The following is a 23399-nucleotide window of genomic DNA, read 5'->3' as shown; positions in this document are numbered from 1 at the left end:
TTCTCTGCTTTCATTCCAAAGTGATTTCCTGATCAGTTCCATGATGTGGCCTTCTCAAACATGGCAAAAGGTTGGTACAGTTGAAGCTTAAATGTTTATAGTCTTTGTCACTCAGTAATGTTAAATTGTTAAATCTATCTCTATATATTTAAGAGCAAATTTGTCTTCAGGTGACATTAAATGAAATAAATAAAGGAAAAATAATGCACTGTTACTTGTTTTGTGTTTTTGAGCTCTGAAAACTCATTTTCTCACCTGATAACAAATGTGTTACTTTGTGTATTCAAAAGGGCACATGAAGGGTGCATGTCAGTTTTCTATGCTTTTTCTTTTATAAGCAATTAAAGAAAGAATTTCAGTGTAACAATAAAAAACCTAACATCATGTTTTGATCAGACTTGCAGTGTTTTACATTTTATGCTGATAAAAAACAGTAAAGTACTGTTGACGCAAATCAAATGAATTGAAAGTTCAACTTTGAATGAAAATTGAATTAAAGAATACCCAAGAACATCTTCTTTGCTGTTTTTTCTTTTTTTTTCTTCTTTATATTTTGCTTTATTTTTTGTGTTTGTGTCAAGCAGATTTTGGATTTACAGGATTTAAAGCAAACAAATGGGGCTATAAAATAAATTTTCCATGTTTTTTCATTTTTTGACAAAAGTCTTGTGGTTCTTTCAACTAGTTGAGTGACACTAATTGGTCAAACTTGACCCTTCATCTTGAGACGTCCCTTACCAACGCACTGAATCACTTCCTGGATAACTGGAGGCGCAACGTGACTGCTGCAAGCAACTCTCTGGACAAGACTCTGGCTGAGGAGAACTTCAGGGACGTGATCTGGTATCTCGCCGTGATGATCGGCATGTTTGCCTTCATTATTGTGGCCATGCTGGTGAACACAGTCAAATCTAAAAGGAGGGAGCACTCTAATGACCCCTACCACCAATACATCAAGGAGGACTGGACTGCTCAAAAACAGCAGGGCGATATCATAGCTAATTTTGAGGCTAGATAATGAGGGCAGAATGAGGTCACAGCAGAGATTTGCTGTGAAGACCAGCAGAAAAAAAAAGTCATATAAAAAAAGAACCATCATTAATCAGTTACCATTACTAATGAGCACAACAGCAGATTTTGCAAAGTTATTTCTTGATGTCCCACTGCTAACCTGTTAGATGAGCTTCTGAAGGACAGCTTATATGTAGATGTATAACAATGCAATACTGGAAATGTATTAGGGAAAAAAATGTAGATTTTGAGATGTTGCGCTTTGAAGCATATAAAGATTTTGCACTTTGAGCTGTTGTTTCTTTATTCTCACATATATGCACCCACACAAACATACCTAGAGACAAGACAGAGACGGAGAGAGAAAGAAAGAAAGAAAAAGAAAAGAAAAGGAGGAGGTACACCGAATAAAGGTTTATAATTTTTAACCATTGTGATGGTTGTGATGTAAATTTCCAGAGGTATTTGTTGGACAGCACTCACATAAAAACATTTTTTCTGCCAATGGCCATCTGCTGCATGTGTCCAGATGGCACCTATTATCTCATTTTCTTTACTAATCAACTCAACTTACAGTCAGTGTTCCCTTGTTGTAAGTAAGTATGGGCTGTGAGTTTTGGGCAGAACTTTACTTGATAAGTAGCACTCTAAAAATGTAATTGAAGTATCAGAGGTCTAAGGTTTCCAAAGCAACAAAAGTGCATAGTGAACATAAAGACATTCTGACATTCATGCACATTTTTCAAAGATTCAGCTTTGTGTAATCACACCTGCACATGCATTCCTGCTGTGCTGTGGCCAAAAGTGCTATGAAAAGGTTTGTCAGCAGCCGTACATATTTTGGCCTGAGGAGGGCAGCAGTACCTCTATCCCGAGATCTTATAAGCACCTGCAGTACTTCAAGCAGGAGCATGAATGCAAGACACCAAAGTAGAAGTGTTTCTAATGCTTTTTTGTGGCTTCAGTGGTTATTAAAGATGCAGTTTACTAGTAAAATTGTGTTAAAATCATTTGAGGTACATTTAGTTATGAGAAGCCAGTGAGACATAACAATTCAATCACATTCCAGCCAAAGCAAAAGCTGTTATATTATCAACACACTGGACAGCAGCACAGTGACTGTTCTTTTATTTGCTTGTCCTTTGCACATCTGTTGCTAGATTCCATTAAAATACACCAACATTTTCCACTGTAGCACCAAGCTCCTTGTGGACTTTTGGTCTTCACCGATATCTCAGAATAACTAAACCCTCAAATCTCTAGTGCTCAGCGTGCTTGTCCCACATTACTAACTCTCCCAAAGAGACATCACAGTGAGCAAGTACTGTAACTCATTATTAAACCCTGACTGTCATCCTTCACTATCCTCTGTTCTCAGTTTGCTCTTCTATTTTTAGCATTCAAACAACTGGTCTCCTAAAAATGGGCCTATCCTGCATGAGTAGTGGAAGGGGAGTGCTGCTATGTATGGTATCCACCCCCAGTGTCTTGCAGCCCTTGCAGTACTCCTCTTTCGCCTTTGTGTCTGCAGGCGTGAAGAAGTAATGACGAAAGGAGTTTCTTGGCCCAGAGGATACGTTAAATTTTTTGGATTTCTTTGGACACCGGGGGATGCCTGCAAACTGCCACTGACGGACCAGCAATATATCTGTTTCTTACATTTCCTCATCCTTTCATAGGCCTTATAGGTGACCTTTCTCACCGTGCACTTCCTTTATACTGTGAAACTAACTCATACTCTGGTGGTGTGTGATAACTCTGGACCATGCTCTCCCTGTGGTTGTTCTTGCTCCCCTGCCTAAACTTTGTGCCTCAGGCCCTGTCTGAGAAAGGCCTAGAGTTGCCACAGTATGATGGGAAAGACCGTGTTCTTGATATCAATGACAAGAACTACAAGAAAGCTTTAAAGCAGCACAGCATGCTCTGCCTGTTCTACCATGAGCCCATAGCAGACAGCAAGGAACTGCAAAAACAACACCAGATGACTGAGTTGGTGCTGGAGGTAAAGTATAAGGAAAAAGAAATCAATGCATGCAGTGCAGAAAAAGATTTGACAGGTCAGGGAGAAAAGTGCAGATAACTTTAAAGAAAGTTGAGTTAGCACTCAAGGAGATGCAGCAAAGAAAGGAAAACTCATATGATTTGGTTGGGTGACAGCGGTGTGAGACAGAGGGCGCTCATAATCCCATCAAACAGACTCATAAGTGACTCTATGTTAGTGCTACAATAAGCAGAGAGGGACCTGGTGAGCTATAAAACTCCAGAGCTCTCCATTTTAATCTCTGTATATATGAGGTTCCTCAAGGTCATTGTGTGCACAGATGCAATGAGATGCAGTGCTGCCACTTCAGGTTATTTCAGCCAATTCAGTGTGTGCCTCCTTTCCACAGAAATGCGTGAAATTTATTCTCCTTGTGATTATTCTTTGCTGGCAGAAATAATCCAAGAGCTCATTTATATAATGTTTTTAAGCCACACATGTGAAGGCTGATGCGACCTTCTCTTCTTTGGTATATTAAAGGTATTTAATAGATTGAGTAAGCAGCTGGAGACACGTCTATATAGGAGATTTTAGTCTGTCTTTGTGAATCCTGTATGAAACTGTTCATTCTACCCGTCTCGTGTGACACATGGTGGAGGACATGTTGCTCTTTGAAATGTTAAAGGCAACCTGAGCCCATACGTGCAGGCAGAACAGGTAGGCCACGTAGTTACTCAATAAGGCAAACATGACACCATGCACAGTGTATTTGTAATAGCTGATTAGAGTCTACTGGTTGTAAGTGAGAAGCTCAAGTATGCCACATATCAGCTTATTTACCCCCAATATCTACAATTTGTAGTATTCTGAGGTCTGTCCCCATCATGGGCAAAATACATTTACATAAGTCTATTTTTACTTGAGTATATCCAAGTAATGACACTCTGTAATTTCATATATAACAGGGGAAAATTAAAATATAAATTCCCAGAGACAGGATTAAGTTGTGGCACATTTTGTTTGTGCATGTAAAAGTAAAGAAAGTTGTTGAAATGAACTTAAGTCAGGCTTTGAAAGACTGGCAACCACAGCTCTCACCCCGTGACAGCTGGGACAGACTCCAGCCTCCTCACAACACTGAAGTGGAAAAGTAGAAGTAAATGGATGGATGGATGGACATGTGAAATGAAAGTGCTCATATAAGTAGATACTTCTGCCAAAAGCAGACGTCCATTTAAAGACGCAATAAAGTAATCCTGTATTAGTAACTACACTGAGCTCTATTCACTTTTTTTTTACTGTAAATGTTGATGCACTGTTTCATTTGGAACAGGATTGTAAAATAAATAAAATGAAGATCCACTCGTGAGTTCTTTTTAAACTCCATGTTATAATTTTACCAATCTTGATTATTAGTTAATCAAAGTATTAGTGAAGCTCATCCACCTTATTTCACACCACAATTGCCAGGCCAGTCATGTGTATAAACTTACCTGGCTATATTTAGAACAAGGCAGTCTGAATGATTATGTAACCGTATCTCTGTGTGGGCAGCTTGGACACCTCTGTCATATTGCCAACTTTGGTCATGCTGTCAAGCTCCCATTCACAAACAGTCCCATTTAACATTTTAACCGAACCTGCATTACTGTTTCCAGTACTCAGAAGCCAAAGTGAAAGTTTCTTTTTGTCTTGCCTATTTACGTGCTATGTGTTCAGTCCTGTTCTTACAATTTAGTCCTCTGTGATGTTTTTGTGTTGGTTGCAGCTTGTAGCTCAGGTTATGGAGGAGAAGGACATCGGGTTTGGAATGGTTGACTCCCACAAAGATGCAAAGATAGCAAAGAAACTGGGTGAGTATTGGTAGTGGTACAGACTAAGTCTTTTATTTAACCTCAGTCTGATTGGTAGATTTTGATGAAGAGAACTGCCTTTGATAGCAGTCATTTTTGTTAAGAGTCAGACAACTTTAGGTGTTTGACTGAATCTAATGTCTTATCATTTCTTCTGATCGCAGGCTTAGAGGAAGAGGGAAGCATGTATGTTTTTAAGGCTGATAGAGTTATCGAGTTTGATGGTTTGCTCTCTGCTAACACTCTGGCCGAGTTCTTGTTGGATGTAAGTAAACTTGCTTGAGGGTTGATTCCCAGTTGCTTGCGCTAATCACCACCAGTCACACCCTGCAATCCTCTCCTCTTGCTTTATGCTTATATTCTAGCTGTTGGAGGAACCAGTGGAAATCATAGGAAATGCTCTGGAGCTGCGAGCTTTTGACAGGATGGAGGAAGACATACGTCTCATTGGTTACTTCAAGAGCGAAGAGTCCGAACGTGAGTGTGTATATTTGTAAAACTCGTGTTTTTTTTTCAGTCTGAACACACTACACCGCCTCGTTAGATGGATCTGTGAAGGACTTTCTGTGGCCCATGCCCTTCATTATAACATGGATTTTTAACCCACTCGTCTCCATGGATTTACAGATCCATTTTTACCGTTACTGCACACGCAGCTGCCACTGCCTGGCCGCCCTTTCACACGCTGTGGAACAACTGAGCGTAGTATAGTTAACTTGCAGATACATCCCATCTGACCAGCTGTGGGAGTGATAAGCTGAGGTCAAAGTTCTGCTATTTCCGCTCCCCATTGTGGAAATGTCAAGTACCCATCGGCCAAAGAAAGGACAAACAGATGTACGTCCAAAAAACAAGGAAAAAAACTGTTTAAAAAGCTAACTTGTTCTTTCTTCCTCTTTCTTTTTTACCTTAGACTATGAAGCTTTTAAAGAAGCCGCTGAGCAGTTTCAGCCCTACATTAAGTTTTTTGCTACATTTGAGAAATCTGTAAGTTACAAACAAACACATAAGGCAATGAAACACTTGCATGTGTAGTCCTAACAGGTCAGTTTTGGTTGCTGTAGGTGGCCAAAGAGCTGAGTCTGAAGTTAAATGAGGTAGACTTCTATGAGCCCTTCATGGAGGAGCCCGTGTCCATCCCAGGCAAACCTCACTCTGAGGAGGAGCTGGTGGAATTTATAACTGAACACAGGCGGTAAAAAAAGATTAATGTCATACTTTATGACTTTAGTAAAGTATAAAGATATATTTTCAATTTAACATCTAATGTTTTTTTTCTGTGCTGTCAGACCAACACTGCGAAAGCTGCGTGCAGAAAATATGTTTGAGACCTGGGTGAGAAAATTAATCATTTTAATTTTAGTTTCCCAAATGCTTTAAATAAATTCACATTTTGGTCTCTTTCTCTCAGGAGGATGATATTGAAGGCATTCACATTGTGGCCTTTGCAGAAGAGGAGGATCCTGGTGAGAGCATATTATATAACGATGGACCGCTGTTTTACTCGAGTGTAAACATGAGATGCTGAGCATATTTCCTGCAGATATGGAAGGCTAAACTATTCAGTCCTCAGGGACTGCTTATGTAAAATGAAAATTATAAAAGGTATGGACTTTAAAATGGATCAGGGTCAGCCTAAGGAGGTAGAATTTTTTCAGAAAGTTTTAGGATGTTTTTTTTTTTAATTTTAATTTTCTTTATTTTTTAGATGGTTATGAATTTTTGGAAATCCTAAAGGAGGTGGCCAGAGACAACACTCACCTACCTGAGCTGAGCATCGTCTGGATTGATCCCGATGACTTTCCACTGGTGAGAAGAAAGAGAAGCAGACAAATAATGAAAAAAAGAAAAGAAACAAACACACACGCAAAAGGAAAACCTGAAAATGTAGATTATTGTCAGACCTCATGCTCTTTCTCTTTCTGTCCTGCTGACTCTGTTCAGTTGATCCCCTACTGGGAGAAGACCTTCAAGGTGGATCTGTTCAGACCACAGATCGGAGTTGTCAATGTTACTGATGTAAGTCCCCGACTGTCACCACTAACACCGACGACACATGCTGTGCTCAGTTTTTACTGGCACTGTCTGATCTCTCTCTCTCTCTCTCTCTCTCTCTCTCTCTCTCTCTGTGTGTGTGTGTGTGTGTGTGTGTGTGTGTGTGTGTGTGTGTGTGTGTGTGTGTGTGTGTGTGTGTGTGTGTGTGTGTGTGTGTGAGCAGGCAGACAGTGTGTGGTTGGAAATGGATGATGAGGAGGATCTACCCACAGCTGAGGAGCTGGAGGACTGGATTGAAGATGTGCTCTCTGGCAAAGTTAACACTGAGGATGATGATGATGATGATGATGATGATGATGATGACGACGATGATGAGGATAATGATGAAGATGATGAGGATAATGAAGATGATAATGAAGATGATAACGAGGAGGAAGATGATGATAATGATGACGATGATGAGTAATTTACAGTGTTATCTGAGTATCCACTGTTTCCTCTTCAGAGTGTCTAATGTGGATATCAGTGCATCAGCTTTATGCTACAATAAGTTAATTTTTAAAAAAAGGTAATTTTTGCACTTAATGTGTGCCTGCTATTAATATTAAAAAGAAATAATATCAATAAAGGTCATTTTTGACTGAGAAAATAACTTTCCCAGTGTCTGGGTTATATGTGAGGATCTTAGAAAAGAATCTAGAAGAGACAAAGAAACAAAGGGGTGAAGGCTAAAAAACAGACACACATATACAGTGGCTTGCAAAAGTATTCGACCCCCTTGAACTTTTTGTCACATTACAGCCACAAACATGAATCGATTCCATTGGAATTCCACGTGAAAGACCAATACAAAGTGGTGTACACGAGAGAAGTGGAACGAAAATCATACATGACTCCAAACATTTTTTACAAATAAATAACTGCAAAGTGGGGTGTGTGTAGTTATTCAGCCCCCTGAGTCAATGCTTTGTAGAACCACCTTTTGCTGCAATTACAGCTGCCAGTCTCTTAGGGCAGCGGTCCCCAACCCCCGGGCCTCAGACCGGTACCGGTCCGTGAGTCGTTTGGTACCGGGCCGCGAGAGTTGCGGCTCAGGTGTGAAATATATGGTTTCAGGGTTTTTATCGGTTTTCAGCGTTATTTTATTATCGTTTTTATCGTTTACTTGGTTTTCCTGGGCCTTTTCATGTGTGTTATGAATAAATCTTTTTTTTTCAGTACCGGTACTAGTTTTATTTTGTTGTATTTATCCGCGACACCTTAAAGGCCGGTCCATGAAAATATTGTCGGGCATAAACCGGTCCGTGGCGCAAAAAAGGTTGGGGACCGCTGCTTTAGGGTATGTCTCTACCAGCTTTGCACATCTAGAGACTGAAATTCTTGCCCATTCTTCTTTGCAAAACAGCTCCACAACTGCCCTGTGATGGCCTCAGAGGTTGTCTAAGAGAATATTGGGAGCAACAACACCATGAAGTCCAAAGAACACACCAGACAGGTCAGGGATAAAGTTAATGAGAAATTTAAAGCAGGCTTAGGCTACAAAAAGATTTCCCAAGCCTTGAACATCCTACGGAGCACTGTTCAAGCGATCATTCAGAAATGGAAGGAGTATGGCACAACTGTAAACCTACCAAGACAAGGCCGTCCACCTAAACTCACAGGCCGAACAAGGAGAGCGCTGATCAGAAATGCAGTTAAGAGGCCCATGGTGACTCTGAACGAGCTGCAGAGATCTACAGCTCAGGTGGGGGAATCTGTCCATAGGGCAACTATTAGTCGTGCACTGCAAAAAGTTGGCCTTTATGGAAGAGTGGCAAGAAGAAAGCCATTGTTAACATAAGAAGTCCCATTTGAAGTTTTCCACAAGCCATGTGGGGGACACAGCAAACATGTGGAAGAAGGTGCTCTGGTCAGATGAGACCAACATGGAACTTTTTGGCCAAAATGCAAAACGCTATGTGTGGCAGAAAACTAACACTGCACATCACTCTGAACACACCATCCCCACTGTCAAATATGATGGTGGCAGCATCATGCTCTGGGGGTGCTTCTCTTCAGCAGGGACAGGGAAGCTGGTCAGAGTTGATGGGAAGATGGATGGAGCCAAATACAGGGCAATCTTGGAAGAAAACCTCTTGGAGTCTGCAAAAGACTTGAGACTGGGGCGGAGGTTCACCTTCCAGCAGGACAACGATCCTAAACATAAAGCCAGGGCAACAGTGGAATGGTTTAAAACAAAACATATCCATGTGTTAGAATGGCCCAGTCAAAGTCCAGATCTAAATCCAATCTGTGGCAAGATCTGAAAACTGCTGTTCACAAACGCTGTCCATCTAATCTGACTGAGCTGGAGCTGTTTTGCAAAGAAGAATGGGCAAGAATGTCAGTCTCTAGATGTGCAAAGCTGGTAGAGACAGACCCTAAAAGACTGGCAGCTATAATTGCAGCAAAAGGTGGTTCTACAAAGTATTGACTCAGGGGGCTGAATAATTATGCACACCCCACTTTTCAGTTATTTATTTGTGAAAAATGTTTGGAATCAGTGTGATTTTCGTTCCACTTCTCTCGTGTACACCATTTTGTGTTGGTCTTTCACATGGAATTCCAATAAAATTGATTCATGTTTGTGGCTGTAATGTGACAAAATGTGGAAAAGTTCAAGGGGGCCGAATACTTTTGCAAGCCACTGTATACAGCAGGTAAAATAAGTACAGAACAATCCATCCAACCCACAGATGCAATGAAATCAAACCATAGATGTCCATAAAATAAAGTTATGTGTAGCAATGAGTAAGGAATTATGGTATTGCAAACATATTATGTTAATTGTGCCAAAAATACACTTTACATGAAAGCAAATTACATGAAATTTGCTTATTTACATATAATAAGTGCTACTATTGTATGTAAATATGTATGGTTAACAAGTTTGTTAGACCAACTGTTATAAAAGAAGAAATATTTTGGAAATCTCAAAAAAGCAATTTATTAGGCAGATACCTGATCATAACTAATAATAAAGTTTTTATAGCCAAACGTCTCCTAGAAGAATATACACAGCTTGCTGCATAATTAATATAATATGAAATCAAAGTAACTGTAAGCCTTAGACGCCACATAAAGGAGCCACAAATGTCCCTTCTAGTAGCAGCCATAACTAAGTAACCGTAAATGTAGTTAAATCTTTAAAAACTTCTCCACAACATGGAAGTAGAACAACAATCAAATTCCCTGAAAACATCAGTACAAATATTTATTTCTTCATTTTTATTTTATTTTATTTTTTGTACAAATGTGACTTTGACACCGCTGCATTAATGTTCAATGTTATGCTGTATAAAAGGAGACGGGGGCAACTCACGACCTGTCAGCTGCATCACATTTGGACATTTGGGAAAGCGATCTCTGTGTTTTCTTCTTTTCTGTTTTACTCAGTTTCTTTCTCACACACATATGCTGAAACACACAAACTTGAAAAACCGCACATGTATGCTGAGCACATCCTAAATATGTCAAACCAGGCACGTGTGTAGTCGTACAAGAGAAGGTATTTACAACCACCAACACCCCTAAAGAGTCCAAAACAAAACTACACCCTCTGTAAGCACAGTAACACTCTTGTAAATATAAACTTACAACACATCAAGCCTTATAAGTAGAAAAAGTTTAAAAAATACACATCAAATATCCTCACTCATTAACAGCTGATGCCTAGAACAGTGTTCCAGTAGTTGTAGGCAGGTGGCAGTAGTAAGACACCCTGATGTCCAATACTGGCAGCACAAATACTGATACTGAGTTGAGTTGTTCACAGTAAGTTATTACTATTGTTTTTTTTGTTTGTTTTTTTAATTCTTGAATGCTTGCAGCATGAAATAATGCAATATGAATTTTGGAGTGAGCGATTCATTTTGTACATAAAGTACTTAATGTTTTGAAATTCTTCAGAAATCTGATTTTAGGTAATCCTTTAGGTTGTGCGTTGCATTAAGCTTGTGGCTGATTATAGGACACTGGCCAACAAGATTTACATTACATGGAGCCATAATAAAAAACACAAATCGAGATGAAAATCAGGGCCATATGTTCTGAAATAATACAGCAGTGGGTAAAATTTTACTTTACCAACTGGACCATCCCAGCCTTGCCGTATTGGTCTATTTGATTCACCTTTGCTTTTATTGTTTATTTTATTTTCATTTGCTGAACACGGGACAGACTTGACTGGGGAAAAGAAAAGGGAGAAAGAAAGAGGGAAAGATGAAACATGAAATATCCTAACAGTATTCAGGTGTAGCCATCCGCACAACTCTGGATTGGATAAGTGGTAAAACATTTTTTTTAATGGATATTAGTTTCTTTATTTAGGTATTGGAGCTGGGACAGGCTCCATCGCTCCCACAGTAGGACAGTCAGGTTTCTATATTTATCTGCTTTAATTCTTTTTATAATTTCTGCTTCACTGTGCAAATACATGGCCCATCCGATTGGCCAGGACACAACAAACCTAGCTGTCTCTCATCAGCTAAGTACAGAAATTCTAATTTATGACACCTTTTTATAAATGAAGGCCTATTTTAATGTTTTTTTAATATTAATTACTATGTTTAACAAATCAATTTATTTATGATTTTTCAGTCTTCTTCCTCTGCTTTTTTTAGTACATGAGACTTCTTTGAATGATCTGACAACTACAAACACGTCTATCTACAGTCCAATTATCGTAACAAGTACAGCGCAGACAGACAGGGTAAAAAAAAATGTTTGAAATGATAAAAAAAAATCATTCAAGTGATACATGATTTTGGTATAAAAAGTCTGTAGGGATAAAGTATTATTCACGTATAAATACTGTACATACATTTCCAATACAAGACAATTAAATAATAACTGCTTAGACTGAAAAAAGAGAGGTTCAGTTTATATTAAATGTCTTGGAGAGAGACAGACCCCAGTGTACACTACGATAAAAACCACACTAACGCACACATTTGCATTCTTAAAATCTCAAACGCTCCTATGCAGGCACGCACCGGCACATGCACGTAAAGGAAGCTAAACGTTTGTGAGGGTCATCTGTAGTGCATAGAGACATAACTGAACTGTGTTCTGCAAATGTCACGACAGAGGACATTTCAGTGCATTTCTCCTCATTTTGTGTCTTTTATCATCTTTCAAGACTCCTGGGACAAAGACAAAGACATAAATACTCTATATGTGAGAAAACTACATAAACATAGGTACAAAAAACAGTACAAAAAGATATTTCTTGAAAAAATTCAGTTGGATAACTGCAACAGTTCTGCAAGTCCAGAGCAGCAGCGCTCGTCCACTCTGCCACTGTTAAACTGAAGTTTCTGATTGGAGCAACAGTAAAAACTTGTGCGACTTGGGATCGATGTACTCTTCGGTCAGTCGGATATAAGGGATGCTCTTGATGGTGATGGCTAAGCTAAAGTCGAGACACTTCAGAAGGAACTCTGTCCCCTGTTTAATGCCGCTGGTCACAGACGCTTCGCTCACTAAGGTCCACTGATCAGCCATCCAGCGCTCGGGGCCGTACTGCAGGGTTGGACCAGGCATGAGATAAGCCTCAAGGAAGGCCTACGCACACAGAGAAGCAGCTGATTATATCAAAGTACCCACAATGAAAAACAAAACAAAATTGATGTGTAAAGACAAAACTTGGGATAACATCTATATGGCAAGATTAACTCAATTTATTAATCTCCTGACCGATGAAACCATTTCTAATGTCAGTGAACCAATAAAAGTTGACCTCATGGCCCTTCTTGAATGACAGCTTGCCCCTCTTTTAGTTTCATCATATGATAATAAATTAATTAATTAATAAAACTGAAATTAAATGGACGCACAAGGGGGATTTAGCAAAGAATGCATACAAAACTAATAAAACCTCTTTTCACTGATGTGACACGATTAAGTAATGCTTCCATTTACTTTCTGTCTGATAGCTGATGTTATTTACTCAGTTTGAGTCACAGCTTGTTAGACATAAAAATAAATGTCATTACAGCCTTTCTTCCACCTCATATCACCCATACCCATATCACCCCATCCTTTGCATTCTCCTCTGCATTTCCTCCTTCAATACATCCATAAATCTTCTCTGTGAACTTCCTGTTTTCCTCATGATAGCTCAATTTTCAACATCATCTCTGTCCAGTATCCACTATCCCTCCTCTGCACAAGTTTTTGTCTTCAAACCTCTTGATCTCTTGCCTCTAGCTCCAACTCCTGTTTGTTAGTGCCACCATCTCCACCTCATTCATCACAGCAGATCTCATTAACATCTTGTAAACCTTCCCTTTCACTCTTTCTGCTATCCTTTTGTCATAAGTTACACCTCTTGGTAAACACCGCCTTAGTGCAAAGCTATTGACAACAAATCTGACCTTAGGACTCATGTTATTGACCAGGCAGAAAGCAAGATGCTTCTGGATGCTCTCCATGCTGTGGCAGTGTTGCCTCCTGGTGGTGCGGAGGTACTTCTGCAGGGCCCGAGCCATAGAAGGAAATATAGCCAGAGCTGCCTCTCGCACATCCATGATGTCAGACGGTGTTGCACGCTCATCTTCTTTCTTCATGCGGCGGACATGTGTGAAGGCCTCCTCAACAGCAACTACCAGCCTGACAGAGAAATACCACATTGTATTTGGCTATATACAGTTGTTTTTACTGATCATTGAGCAGCACCCTAATGTTAAGACAGATTAAACGAAACTGCAGACGTATATATCTGTTAAAGTAAAGGTATTTAAACGTACTGTGGAGGACTTTCCATGCAGTTTTTTAGTCATCAAGTTTACATAATAACGTGCATAGCTAAGTGCTTTCTCACAAGCCTAGTCCTCTTGACAGTTTTTTTTTAACTACACATGTGCATGCACCAGCCATCCCAGTATGTGCAGCTTCCCAAGTTTGATTTCTACTTCTGTGCAGAATCTATGTGGAACCTACGACAAACCATGTGCAAGTGGCTAGCACTAGATTTATAACAGTCCTGTTGTGCCTCTGTCGCTTCCAAAACAGGAGTTGGCGGTAGGGTTTTTCTCTTCAAGTTGATTTATTTTCTTCCCAAGAAGAAGTAGCCAGAAACACATAGAGGTAAACGGGCCATTAAAGTTTGTAATGGGCTGGCATTAACATGTGCTGTGGTTGCATTTCTAGGGATGTGGATATGTGGCTACAGCGTAAGTTACAGAATAACTGTGGTACAGATTTAATGCAGAATTATTAAGCCACTGTAACAGTGTGACACTTTGCTCCCATGACTCACCTGGCTCTACGTTTACGGACTCTTCTTTCATAGTCGGCTTCCTCGTAGTACAGCTCATTGTGGGCGCTGTCTTTACGTTTGCCGGCAGCTGTAACCATAGCCCGTGACTGATTTCCATTACTTGGCTGAGCCCCTGCTGCATTCCCTGGGGCTGTATCAGAAAGAAAGGACAGTAGTAAATTGGTTAAATCAGCCTGACCTGGGAGGGCAGTCTTTAACGGGCCAGTCCCCCACCAGTGATTAATGGACAGTATCTCAATCTGAATGATTGAGGGAAAACTCATATTGAAGGACAAATTCAGATCTTATTATTAGTGGTGTAAAACAGCTGTAAATCAACCTTCCCAGCCAGTATTATTCCCATTTTATCCTCCACTTAACTGTGAGAAAGGTTTGATAGTTATCTGGGTAGTGTCGCCAGTCTGAATCACAAAACATTCTTAATTTTAGCACTGAGAAAAGAGGCAATTTCCACTGGAAGCATCCACATTTCTACACACACTCTGTGATGCAGAAACCTTTTTATTGGGGGTCTGGATTAAATATTCATTATTTTACACATCAAAGACCATGTGTGAATTTACTGGTTTGTGTGGCAAACCCATAAAACTAATGGGGCTTATATAGCAGTATATTAGAGATCCTGTGGTGTCACTGAGGCGGAGTAAGATCTGGTCCATATTCATGAAGATCACTAAATCTGGGGGTGGTTATAGATGGTAAATGCTGCAGGTCAGACAAGGATATAAATTATTAATCTGATCTGCATGGGCGTATGTTTACGCTTGTGCATGCAGGTGAGAAAGAGAAACTGAATTTAGTGATGAAATATGGATGAAAAATCCTCCCAGTGCGAGTACTGTGGAGCAAATGTAGACACTTTCCAATGAAAATAAGAGTAAACATCCTTATACATCCTGCCCTACATATTTGTACTGTTTGTACAATGAGAAGAGTGACTGACTGGTATAGCGTGAGGGAGATGTGTGGGAGTTGACGACGGAAAAGAAAGGGGAAAGAACGAGCTGGAGACAGTGTGAGCAGGAGGAAGGAGAGATGTGGGAGTATTTGAGAAATGAGCGTTACACTGATGAATTATTTAAGGCTTGGAATTCCACGGCCGCCTAGAGACCCTTCCATTGCACTTTGATAGGAGAGGGGGTGGGGTGGATGAAAAGCACTGTGAGGACACGGTATCCAACATTGCTTCCCTGCTTTATACATCAACAAATCCAGCGCTGCGCAGCCAGTGGGAGATTAATAGGTGTTGAGTGGAAGACCCTTTTAACTCCAGGAAAGAGTGTGATATGTGGCTGTGGCGGAGGCGTGGCCCCGGGCGCAGCTGCAGGGGAGGAGTGGAGCGGAAGGCTCATCAGGGCGGCGCTGCGAGGCCGGTAAGAACAGCTGATGTTGTTTATGGACTGATGATGGTCTCCCTCCGCTGTGTTTATAGTGAGACGAGGAGGAGCGGCCAGGGAAGAGATCAGCTGGGCTCGTGAGCTGTCAGACTGTGTGACTGAGTCAGCTGTCAAAACAACAACACGTGAATAAATGTGGAAGTTGGCTGTACCTACCTGTGTGTGCGTGTGTCTGTGCCTGGTGTATTCCACAAGTGGTGCCGAAACCCAGGAAAGTGCCGGTGGGGAAATGTCCGACCCACAGGCCGCGCCACCCGCCCAGCCTCTGCAATTCTTGGCGCAGATGCTGGCGGAGATGGCGACGATGAGCCGGGATCAGGCGGCCGACCAGCGCTGCGGGAGCAGACGGACCGGCAGACGCAAGTTCTGGAGCGGCTGGTCGGGGCCGCTGCCACGCCGAAGCCCTCGCCACTGTCGGTGGCGGTGCCCCGGATGGGGGACGGGGACGACCCACAGGTTTTTTTGGAGACCTTCCGTGCCACGGCGGAGGCTTGCCAATGGCCGCGGGAGGAGTGGGCTCCGCGGCTGCTCCCCCTGCTGTCCGGGAAGGCACAAACAGCGGCCCTGAGTCTGCCTCCGGCGTCGAGGAGCAGCTTCGCGGACGTGAGCCGGGCGGTGGTGGACAGGCTAGGGCTCACCGCCGAAGACCACCGCCGGCGGTTCCGGGCCTGTCGGCTGGCTACAACGGACCGACCATTCGCCTGGGCCCGGCAGCTGCGCGACGCGGCGGTACGCTGGCTGCAACCGGGAACATCGGAGGGGGAGACGAAGCTGGTGGACAAGGTGGTGCTGGAGCAGTTCACGGAGGGATTGCCAGCGGAGACGGCGAGATGGGTCCGGTGCCACCGGCCCGCAAGCTTGGAGGTAGCGGTGACGCTGGCGGAGGACCACCTTGCCGCTGGAGCAGGGGAACCCGGGGACGCCGGACGGAGGCCGAACAAACAGGCCCCGGTGCCGGCCCCGAGGAGCCGTGTGCCGGCACCAGGGCAGGCAGAGCGGCTGCCGGCGCTGAGCCCCACTAACCCTTTCGCGGCGTTGGTGCCGTCCAGGGCAGCCGAGCCAAGTGGAGCCGCCCCCGAGCCACGGAGAGCAGCACAGACGCCGGGGCCGGAGTGTTGGAAGTGCGGGCAGCCGGGGCACCTGAGGAGGGATTGTCCGCTTATGGAAGTGGGGCAGGTGTTTCGTGTTGCTGGCGCCCCAGCACCCTCCCCCGGTCCAGGAGGGACATACAGTATTCCGGTAAGGACTCGAGGGGGTATACGCCAGGCGTTGGTGGACACGGGCTGCACGCAGACCCTCGTACACCAAAGCTTGGTTCGCCCCGGGGCATTGCTGGAGGCAGAATGGGTGGAGGTGAGGTGTGTGCATGGTGACGTTCACAGGTATCCCATAGTGCCGCTGTTATTAAAGTATAAGGGCAAAACGCATAGAGTAACGGCGGCGGTTAGCCCGCGCCTGTCGCACCCCCTGATTCTGGGTACCAATTGGCCGGGGTTTCATCAGCTACTGGGACAGTACGCGGGGGTGCGATCACGACCGGAAGCGGGGTGTAGCGTGTGCGCGGCGTTCAGCGGTGACGCGGGGTCGTCCGACCCTGACTCCGGGGGGGAGGAGCCGGCGGGTCCCTCACGGGACGTCCCGCCGGCCCCGGAAGTGTCCCCCATGGGTGATTTCCCACTGGAGCAGTCTCGTGACGGCACCCTACGCTCAGCCTTTGACCAAGTGATGGCTATTGATGGTCACGTGGTGCGCCCTGAGGCCGCGCAGACCTACCCGCGTTTCGTCTTATTAAACGACCGATTATATCGAGTGAGTCGTGACACTCAGACAGAGGAAACACACACCCAGTTGTTGGTGCCGCACTATAACCCCATGGCAGGGCATATGGGCTATGAGAAAACTCTGGAGCGAATAACGGCCCGATTTTATTGGCCGGGCATCCGAGCGGATGTGCGCCGCTGGTGCGCGTCCTGCCCGGACTGCCAACTTGTTAACCAGCCGGCCATACCGAAGGCGCCGCTGCGCCCTCTCCCCCTCATTGAGGTCCCGTTTGAGCGCATCGGCATGGACCTCATCGGGCCGTTTCACCGGAGTGCACGCGGCTACCGCTTTGTGTTAGTCCTGGTGGATTACGCAACGCGGTACCCGGAAGCAGTTCCGCTGCGCACCATCTCTGCAAAGAGTGTGGCGCAGGCACTGTTTCAGGTCATCTCCCGAGTCGGAATCCCGAAAGAGATACTGACTGACCAGGGCACGTCGTTTATGTCTCGTACACTGCGGGAACTGTACGAATTACTGGGCATTAAATCTATTCGGACCAGCGTCTACCACCCTCAGACTGACGGGCTGGTGGAGCGGCTGAATAAGACTTTAAAGTCCATGATTCGGAAGTTCATTAACGAGGATGAACGCAATTGGGATCACTGGCTAGACCCTCTGTTATTCGCAGTGCGGGAGGTGCCCCAGGCCTCCACGGGATTTTCTCCCTTTGAACTGCTGTTCGGCAGGAGGCCACGTGGGGTGCTCGACCTGATTAAAGAAAGCTGGGAGGACGGTCCGAGCCCCGCCAAAAATGAGATTCAGTACGTGTTGGACCTGAGAGCAAAACTCCACACTTTGGGGAGGTTGTCACGGGAGAATTTGCTCCAGGCTCAGCAGCGTCAGCAACGCCTGTATGACAGAGGGGCTAGGCTCAGGCAATTTTCACCGGGGGATAAAGTGCTTGTGTTACTCCCTACTTCCAGCTCGAAGTTGCTCGCCAAGTGGCAAGGACCCTTTGTGGTCACACGGCGAGTCGGGGACGTGGACTATGAGGTCGCTCGGTCGGACAGGGGAGGAGCCACGCAGATTTATCACCTCAATCTCCTCAAACTGTGGCGAGAGGTTGAAACCGCTTCTCTGGTGAGCTTGGTGAAGGAGAGAGATGAGTTGGGGCCTGAGGTGCCAAATTCTATCATTCCCGCCTCCCTCCCTTGTGATGACCATCTCACACAGGCCCAGAGAGCGGATGTTGTCGCGTTGCAACAGCGTTTTGCGGACGTGTTCTCCCCCCTGCCCGGCCGGACGTCCCTCATCGAGCACCATTTCGTGACGCAGCCTGGCGTGACGGTGCGTTCACGGCCCTACAGGCTCCCGGAGCACAAGCGAAAAATCGTGCAGAGGGAATTGGCGGAAATGCTGAGGATGGGAGTAATAGAAGAGTCGCACAGCGCCTGGTGTAGCCCCATCGTTCTGGTGGCGAAGAAGGATGGGTCTATACGGTTCTGTGTCGACTATCGCAGGGTGAACGAAGTGTCACGCTTTGATGCCTACCCCATGCCTCGGGTCGACGAGCTCCTGGACCGGTTAGGCACGGCCCGCTTTTTCACGACACTGGACTTAACCAAGGGCTATTGGCAGATTCCCTTGTCTGCCGAGGCCAGGGAGAAAACGGCCTTCTCCACTCCGTACGGTTTGTACCAGTTCGTGACACTTCCGTTTGGCCTGTTCGGGGCCCCGGCCACTTTCCAGCGTCTCATTGACCGGGTACTGCGTCCGCACGCAGCGTATGCTGCCGCCTACCTGGATGACGTGATCATCCACAGCGACACCTGGGCGGAGCATGTGCTGCGGGTGGCCGCGGTCCTGGAGTCCCTGAGGGGGGCGGGGCTCTCGGCCAATCCGAAGAAGTGCGCGGTTGGACGGAGGGAGGTGCAGTATCTGGGGTACCACCTGGGGGGCGGGCAGGTGCGTCCACAGGTGGAGAAGACGGCGGCTATCGCATCCTGCCCGCGCCCCAGGACGAAAAAGGAGGTGAGACGGTTCTTGGGGTTGGCGGGTTACTATCGTCGCTTTGTGCCGGGGTTTGCGCAGCTAACCAGCCCCCTGACCGATCTCACTCGAAAGGGTGCCCCGGATCTGGTCCAGTGGACGGGGCCGTGCCAGGCGGCGTTTGTGCAGGTGAAAAAGGCTCTCTGTGGGGAGCCGCTGCTTCACACTCCTAACTTTTCCCTCCCTTTTGTTCTGCAGACTGACGCCTCGGACAGAGGGCTGGGAGCCGTTTTGTCCCAGCAGGTAAGGGGGCCGACCGCCCTGTCCTATACATCAGCCGGAAGCTAGCAGAGCGCGAGCGCCGGTACAGCACCGTGGAGAAGGAGTGCCTGGCCATCCGGTGGGCGGTCGGCTCCCTGCGCTATTACCTCCTGGGACGCTCATTCACCCTCTGTTCGGACCACGCCCCGCTGCAGTGGCTCCACCGCATGAAGGATGCCAACGCCCGGATCACCCGGTGGTATCTGGCGTTGCAGCCCTTTAAGTTCAAGGTGATCCATAGGCCGGGGGCGCAGATGGCAGTGGCCGATTTCCTCTCTCGCTCGCGGGGGGGGGGAGTTGGCTCGGCCGGACGGCTCCCCGGCCTCGAACGGGCGGTGGGGGTGTGTGGCGGAGGCGTGGCCCCGGGCGCAGCTGCAGGGGAGGAGTGGAGCGGAAGGCTCATCAGGGCGGCGCTGCGAGGCCGGTAAGAACAGCTGATGTTGTTTATGGACTGATGATGGTCTCCCTCCGCTGTGTTTATAGTGAGAGAGGAGGAGCGGCCAGGGAAGAGATCAGCTGGGCTCGTGAGCTGTCAGACTGTGTGACTGAGTCAGCTGTCAAAACAACAACACGTGAATAAATGTGGAAGTTGGCTGTACCTACCTGTGTGTGCGTGTGTCTGTGCCTGGTGTATTCCACAGTGGCATTACAGGATGTGTGCAAGAAAGTAATATATCAAGAAAATTGTAGCATTTAGAAGAGTGCTTTTTTCCCCTGCAAATTCAATATATGCATTATGTCAGAGAGGGACGCTTCAGAGTGACGCTTCACGACTGAAGCGTGAAATTAGTGTCTCCCTGTGATGGTGAGGGCTTTTATCTGTATTTACTGTCAAAACGGTATGTTCTCAGTTTGTTTTTCAAAGCTGCTCATTGAAACCAGAGTATCACAGCAAGCAGAACGAGGAGAAGACAGTTAAAACAAGGGAAAGTAACGGTATAAACTAAGGGACATCAGCAGAAATATTACATGCGGTGCACAAATAAATTAAAGGAACACTTTTTATGAGAGTGTAGCATCAAGTCTAGTTGATTAGCAGGGCGGGTTGTTAATCAGTTTGAGCTGCTTTGGTGTTAATGAAATTAATAACAGGTGCACCTGTTGTTAATTTCTTCTCCTCTTTTTAAGAAGGAACAGGATGAACACTGCCAGAGCTGCAAAATGATCTCCAGCAGGGTATGGTGTGAAAATGTCCAAACAATGTGTCTGACCAATCAGAAACAGACTTCAGAAGGGTATCCTGAGGACCCGATGTTTCTACGTGAAAAACCCAATATATTTTTAAGCAATTTTAAAAAACAGCCAGATGTAGCAAATATGACACAAATGAAAATTCATATATGGAAATTAAAATGTAATTATTATTTGATGGTTCAATAAGCTCTCCAACATAAAAAACGTATCTTACAGGCTAGGCAATGGGCCATGACTGCTACCAGTGAAATCCTCGGACCCACTGTCAAACCCTGTGCTGGTGCAGTGGTTGCTGGATTCCTCCTGGAGCACTACAATGTCAAGCCCCATGTGCCAAGAGTATGCGGGCATTTCCTGGACAATGAAGAAATTTATACCGTTGACTGGCCCCCATGCTACCCTGACCTAAAGGACACAATAGAGCACCTCTGTGACATCATATTTCAGTCCATCAAACATCACCAGGTTGCACCTCACTGTCCAAGAGCTCAGTGATGCTATGGTCCAGATCTGGGAGGAAATCCCCAGGACATCATCTCTTTCCTCTCATTAGGAACATGCCCCAGTGTTATCAGGCATGCAGGGGACAAACAAACTACTGAGTTCCATTCTGCAATGTCATTTTGGCAAAAGGACTAGCCTGCAGCATGCTTTTCTTTGAAACTTTTATTCTGGGGTGACATAGAATTCAGCCTTCTGTAGGTTGAGCATTTTCATTTTCATCAAACGATGTGTTATCTTTTATTTCCTAACACATTACCCAGTCCATGTCAGTATAGCTTCCCCCCCCATTGAGATCTGATGTATTTCCAGAGTGTTCCATTAATTTATTTGAGAAGTGTAGTACAGGAAAAAAATAAATAATTGGGACATATGAGGCAACTAACCGTCTACATTGTAGACCTTTAACCCAGCCAGGTGTTTGGCAGCTCGGTGTTTAGAAGCAGAGAGAAGGGCCGGGTTATGGAGTGGAAAATCTCTGTAGTAATACTCCAAAATGGACAGAGCGGCCCTTTGAATGCTGTGTGAGGCAAGAGAGAAAAGAGAAAACTTAAAAACAGTACAAGACAGTATAAAATCCCCCTGAATCTGGTGAACGAACAGCCCACTAAACAGTGATTGAATTACAAGATAATGCCGTCATTTAGAAATTCAATTAAACAATTTGAGAACAAACATTAGCACAGATGTGATCTATTTTATTTAATAAAATCCTCTTAATGGCCAAACTTTTGCATCTACATTACCAACGATGCACCTCAATCGCCGACAGTTCAGTGGGAGAATCTGTTGTTTTATGCCTCAGTGCAAGCATCTGACAAAAGATGAGCAGGCTACTGAGGTCTGGTGAGCTCACTACTTTATAATCCCTCATCCCTGGCTTCTTATTTTAAAGATTTTATTTTGACTTTATTTGACAGAGAAAGATTTTAATTCTTTCCCCCCATAAAGACATTTAGCGACCTCTCTTGTAAAGTTAAAGACACCTCAATATATGTAAAAAAAGACGTGGTTCGACTGTCAGAACAGGTTTCAGTAGCTCTCAGTTCACTCAGTTCAGCAAAGAGAAAAAAAGGCTTACTGCTAGTAGGCATCCAAGTGGGGGGTAAAGAGTTAAGAGGGACTCAGCCCTTATACAAGCTGCAGCACTGTACCACGTGAGCTGCTGAGAATTGAGTCATCGACAATTCAATTTTCATATTTGTCCTCTTCAACCAATGAAGACTCAACTGACCTGACATGAAGCCATTTACAGTGTCACCATGTAAGCCACCACAACCAAGTAAGCCATATAAACTACTGGAAACAGTTAATGTAGTATGAATCCTTTTCTTTCTCCTCCGCAGGTCCTAACCTCTTGTTTACCATTCCACAAATTAGGAATTGGAAGAACGCCCATTATTAACCCATTAAACTGTTAGCCTCATTACACAAGCATAAATAGTAATGTCTCCTAGTCTTGTCATAGTAATAAACTTGTCCAAAGAAGAAACAAAGACAGTCATATGACGAGTCGCTTTTTCTCATCTCTCCTTTCCGAACTCCTAGAATAGCACACTAGCCGAGGTCACCGTAGAGTAACTCAATTACTGCCTGTGCCTGTCTTCCCTGTGGCCATAAGCTTCCAATTACACAAATACATCAACAAGGAGAGTGTGGCTGAGCACCGTTGTGTACTTACTGTGCACAGTACAGAAAGGTTATATCCGCATGCGAAAGTGTGAAACTTATCTATGTCGGTCAGCCTTGTGTTTGCTTTAGGAAAGACACACAAAGCTAATATGGTGCAACTGCAGCGTGCTCACCTGAGCTGTCCTATGTTGTAGTGACGAGTCTCTCCATCTGTGGAGCGGATGACACACACGCTGTAGCAGGGCTGGAGTTGGCGGAGTTCCAGAAGTACGACTGCCAGGTAGTGAACAAACAGCTGGGAGTCCACGAGGGACACAGCAAACTGGACGATGCCGTGGTAATCCTCATCCTGCTTGGACCACACCATGGGCTTAATGAAACTTTCATTCTCATTAGATAAAAGCTTAAAAAACAAAACAAATTACAGCTTTATTTAAGACTAA

The 23399-nt window shown here is 44.7% G+C and overlaps 2 protein-coding genes across 3 annotated transcripts in view; one reads left to right on the top strand and one right to left on the bottom strand.

The window, feature by feature from the left end:
• The first annotated feature begins 2508 nt into the window (after positions 1-2508).
• casq2 (calsequestrin 2) lies at positions 2509-9195 on the top strand. Its single transcript, XM_080902135.1, has 11 exons — positions 2509-3013; positions 4761-4845; positions 5010-5110; positions 5211-5322; positions 5759-5832; positions 5910-6040; positions 6135-6180; positions 6257-6311; positions 6554-6654; positions 6790-6864; positions 7064-9195. Exons 1-11 carry the CDS (start codon positions 2777-2779, stop codon positions 7304-7306), a joined length of 1260 nt encoding a protein of 419 aa, XP_080758261.1. The 5' UTR covers positions 2509-2776; the 3' UTR covers positions 7307-9195.
• Positions 9196-9337: 142 nt separating this feature from the next.
• Positions 9338-23399, bottom strand: part of LOC308409408 (vang-like protein 1) — a 28134-nt gene continuing 14072 nt past the window's right edge. For both annotated transcript variants that reach the window (XM_080902134.1, XM_080902133.1), the window contains 5 exons: positions 23130-23305; positions 21711-21844; positions 14141-14291; positions 13257-13491; positions 9338-12444 (listed from right to left, as the gene is read on the bottom strand). In XM_080902134.1, coding sequence (XP_080758260.1) covers positions 12184-12444; positions 13257-13491; positions 14141-14291; positions 21711-21844; positions 23130-23305 — 957 coding nt within the window. In that variant the 3' untranslated portion in view covers positions 9338-12183. The remainder of the gene's footprint in view (positions 12445-13256; positions 13492-14140; positions 14292-21710; positions 21845-23129; positions 23306-23399) is intronic.

Source organism: Rhamphochromis sp. 'chilingali' (genome assembly GCF_963969265.1).
Source record: "Rhamphochromis sp. 'chilingali' genome assembly, chromosome: 14".
Lineage (NCBI taxonomy): Eukaryota > Metazoa > Chordata > Actinopteri > Cichliformes > Cichlidae > Rhamphochromis > Rhamphochromis sp. 'chilingali'.
This window is presented reverse-complemented; position numbering and strand designations above follow the sequence as displayed.